General features: G+C 69.6%; 1 protein-coding gene across 1 annotated transcript; it reads left to right on the top strand.

The window, feature by feature from the left end:
* Positions 1–8: 8 nt before the first annotated feature.
* CDK2 (cyclin dependent kinase 2) lies at positions 9–3,656 on the top strand. Its single transcript, XM_026055916.1, has 7 exons — positions 9–124; positions 217–294; positions 405–525; positions 630–800; positions 923–1,024; positions 1,733–1,936; positions 2,028–3,656. The coding sequence occupies exons 1-7, from the start codon at positions 9–11 to the stop codon at positions 2,130–2,132; spliced, it is 897 nt and encodes a 298-aa protein (XP_025911701.1). The 3' UTR covers positions 2,133–3,656.
* Positions 3,657–3,935: the final 279 nt, after the last annotated feature.

Here is a 3,935-nt window from a genome sequence, read left to right as displayed (position 1 = left end):
GCCGCCCCATGGAGAACTTCCAGAAGGTGGAGAAGATCGGCGAGGGCACCTACGGCGTCGTCTACAAGGCCCGGAACAAGGTCACCGGCGAGGTGGTGGCGCTCAAGAAGATCCGCCTGGACACGTGAGGCAGCCCCGAGGCGGCGGGGAGGGGGGACGACGACCCGGGGCCGCGGCTCAGCCCGCTGATCCCGGCCCCGGTGGCTTCGCCCGCAGGGAGACCGAGGGCGTCCCCAGCACGGCCATCCGCGAGATCTCCCTGCTCAAGGAGCTCAACCACCCCAACATCGTCAAGTAAGCGGGGGGACGGGGCGCCGACGGGTGCCGGCCGGGGCCGTGGGAGCGGGGCGCCCTGCCGCCTGCGTGCGGCACCGGGCCCAGGCCTGCGCCCCGCTTGCCTCCAGGCTGCTGGACGTGATCCACACGGAGAACAAGCTCTACCTGGTCTTCGAGTTCCTGCACCAGGACCTGAAGAAGTTCATGGACTCGTCTTCCATTAGCGGCATCGCCCTGCCCCTGATCAAGGTAGGGCCAAGGCGGGTGGCGCGCCGGCTCCCAGCGGCGCTGGGCCCCACGGGGCAGCGCTGGGCCCCGCGGAGCCGTGCCGACCGTGCGCCCCCTCCCCGCAGAGCTACCTGTTCCAGCTGCTGCAGGGCCTGGCCTTCTGCCACTCCCACCGCGTGCTGCACCGCGACCTCAAGCCCCAGAACCTGCTCATCAACGCCGAGGGAGCCATCAAGCTGGCTGACTTCGGCCTGGCCCGCGCCTTCGGGGTGCCCGTGCGGACGTACACGCACGAGGTGAGTGCCCCCAGTGCTTGTCCGGGCCCCCTGCCTCAGTTTACCCACTGAGGGACGGGCGCRACGGCTTGGGCCGGGCCGGCAGGGCGGAGGAGCCAGCGCCCCTTCCCCCCTTTCCGCAGGTGGTGACTCTCTGGTACCGAGCCCCCGAAATCCTGCTGGGCTGCAAGTACTACTCGACGGCCGTGGACATCTGGAGCCTGGGCTGCATCTTTGCCGAGATGGTGAGCGGCCCCCYGGGGTGGGGAGAGGAGCCGGAGCGCGGCTGGGGCCCGGTGCACGCRGCCCCTCGCGTCGGAGGGCGCACGTCACCCCAGGGTCAGGTCCGAGGGGCGAAGCCGGGGTGCGCCCAGCCCGGCGGGACCGGTTCTGCACGGGCGCCTCCGCCCCAGCCGCGGCCCCGGGGCAGGCGGCCCTGACGTCACCGCGGCGCGGGGACCCGGCTGGCGAAGAAAGGGGCTTTGTGGGCTCCCGGGCCCCGGCGGAAGGGCCCGCGCCGGCCGGGGCGCGCGGGGACATCATGTGAGCCCGCGGCCGGGGCCGTGACCCGCTCCCAGCGCCCTGCCCGCCGCCGGGGGCCGCGTCACGAGGGGGCTGACGCGGCGCCGCTTCACGAGGGGCCCTTTGATCCCTGGCCAAGGGTTTGTCCCTTCGGCGAGCCTGGCCCTGCCCGGCACCCGAAAACACGTGCCGGGCGCAGCTTTGCTTGGAAAGGGCAAGGCGTCCCGGGGGCCGGTTGGTGCGGACGCCCCTGGGGGCGGAGAGCTCCCAGTTCGGCGCCCGCCGGCTCTCGCCCCGTCGCCGGGCACTTCGGAGGAGCCAGGTTCCTCCATAACCCTGCACCCCTGGGCAGCCCCCGTCTCGCGTCGGGTTCGACCCGTCGTGGGTGCCAGCCGCGGCCGGGCTCTCCACGGCTCTCTCCTCTTGCCCAGATCACCCGGCGAGCCCTGTTCCCCGGAGACTCGGAGATCGACCAGCTCTTCCGCATCTTCCGCACGCTGGGCACCCCGGACGAGGCCATGTGGCCGGGCGTCACCTCCATGCCCGACTACAAGCCCAGCTTCCCCAAATGGGCCCGCCAGGACTTCAGCAAAGTGGTGCCGCCGCTGGACGAGGAGGGGCGGAAGCTGCTGGCAGTGAGTGAGGGGTTGGGGGCGCCGCGGGGGGGGGGGAGCAGGGCCTCGCCGCCCCCTCGCCGCCCCCTCACCGCCCCCTCTTTCTCCCCAGCAAATGCTGCACTACGACCCCAACAAGCGGATCTCGGCCAAGTCGGCGCTGGGTCACCCCTTCTTCCGCGACGTCACCCGGGCCGTCCCCCACCTGCGCTTGTGAGGCGGCCTGGCCCCAGGGCTGCCGCCCCCCCTGCTTGCACTTAGCCCTCGCGGCTCTGCCGGGCCGGAGCCCTCGGGACGGGACGTGGCAGCCTCCCGCCGCCCGGCACCTGCCTGGAGAGCGGGGGCCGCCGTCCCTGCCCGCGCGCCCCCCGCCTGCCCCCCCGGCCCTGYGCCGCGGAGGTGGGATCCCGGGGCCGGGAGGCGCCTCCGGCCCCAGGGCGGCGTCGCCGGGGCTCACGGACCCTCTTTCCCTTCCGTGACCTCTCTCCTGCCCCGAGCTGGGTCTGAGCCCCCGCGGAGCAGAGCGGGTCCCGGGTCGTGCGGCTCCACCGCTTGCAATCCTGCCCGGGCCGGGCCCGCTCCGCTGCCGCCTCGTGGAGGCCCCCGTCTTCCCTCTCCCGGACTTCAGGCACTTACAGCCCTTCCCCGGGAGGCGCTTCGGGCTGTGGAGATGCTGGCCGGCCCACGGGCTAGTGCTGGCTTTGCCCGGCTCCTTCCAGCACAGCCAGGCCTCTCCCGGCCCCCCGAGCCCGGCCGGCTTGCCTTGTCCATCCTGCCAGCACGGGAGGAGCCTCTGGTGTCTTCCAGCCCGAGAGGTGGCTCGTGGGCCCTGCGTCCCCATGGAGCAGTCGCTCCCGGGAAAGGGTCGGCCGCGTCGCAGCCCCGCGGAGCGACGCTCGTCCGTGCTGCCCGGCCTCGAGGCCGTGCGTCACACCAGCGTCTCGTAGGGAGCAGTCGGGTTGAAGCCGGCTCCCTCCCCGGTGTATTTATTTCCCTGGAAGCAGCCAGATCTGACCAGGGCAGCTCGTACTCGACCTTGGGGACGATGGGGACTGTGGGGGCGGCTCCTGCCGCTGCCCTGCTCCCAGCCCCGGCAGTGAAACCGGCCCCAGCTCGCTCGGCACGAGGCCTTTGCCCATCCCTGCAGCACCGTGCACGCGCGGAGGAAAGCTGAGGCCCGTGACCACGTTCGCCTTCGCCCCCTGGGTGCAGGGGGTCAAGGGAGGCAGCATCTTCGTCCCCGGCGTTTCCCGGCCTCCTCCTCCTCCTCGGCCGCTGTCTCGAAGGCCAGCTGCTCCTTGTCTTATCGTGGCTGTTGCGGCTCTCAAGGCTCCTCGGCGGCACCGGGGCGGCGGGAGCCCCGCGGCCGGGCACTGTTTCCCTCTCCAAACACTGCCAGCTTGGGGCTGAAAACCGCGGGAGGAGGTGGAGGCCTGCAGGGAGGGTCGGTGCCGGCTAAATATCTACTGCAATATTTGGGAACATGAAGATTTATATGTATTTTTGGACTGGAACAAATAGGTATTTATAAGCCGTGGTAGCAGAGTTCTTTTGTAGAGCGTTTCTTAGAGAAGCACCTTGGAGTATTTTGTAACAGAATTTCTTTACAGCCGTCTCCGAACCCGCCTTCCCGGGATATTTTTGTCACTGACTTTTGTAACTTCCCGGCTGTGATTTCTTACCAAATGTTAAAAATATTTGTGTAACTCCTTTAAAAACCATTAAATATTCCTAGTTCTTTGCCTGGAGTTCTTCGTGGCTGCGCGGCAGCGGCGGGGAGGGCGGCGCGGGGCCGCGGCGGGYGCTGGGGGCTGCTGTCGGCGCACGTGGCCCCGTGCTGACGTATGCATGCGGTGCGAACCCCCAGACCCCTCTATTCACCCCATAGCTGCACCCCTTATACGTGCATGCATATATTCACCCAGGTATACGTGCAGCCCCTGCCCTGCACGTCCCCCTATAGAAGTGGCTGTAGGCACCCTGCATGTGAGCCCCCACGTGTCGCTATGCACCTGGCCTT

This window comes from Apteryx rowi, unplaced genomic scaffold (assembly GCF_003343035.1).
Source record: "Apteryx rowi isolate R43461 unplaced genomic scaffold, aptRow1 scaffold_1277, whole genome shotgun sequence".
NCBI classification, from domain to species: Eukaryota; Metazoa; Chordata; class Aves; order Apterygiformes; family Apterygidae; genus Apteryx; species Apteryx rowi.
Note: the sequence above shows the minus strand (reverse complement) of the source record. Positions and strands in the feature narration are given on the sequence as shown.

Coding starts and splice junctions, on each gene's coding strand:
- CDK2 (XM_026055916.1), top strand. CDS start 9: ATGGAGAACTTCCAGAAGGTGGAGAAGATCGGCGAGGGCACCTACGGC. Junction 526..629: donor TCGCCCTGCCCCTGATCAAG/GTAGGGCCAAGG, acceptor CCCTCCCCGCAG/AGCTACCTGTTCCAGCTGCT. Junction 801..922: donor TGCGGACGTACACGCACGAG/GTGAGTGCCCCC, acceptor CCCTTTCCGCAG/GTGGTGACTCTCTGGTACCG.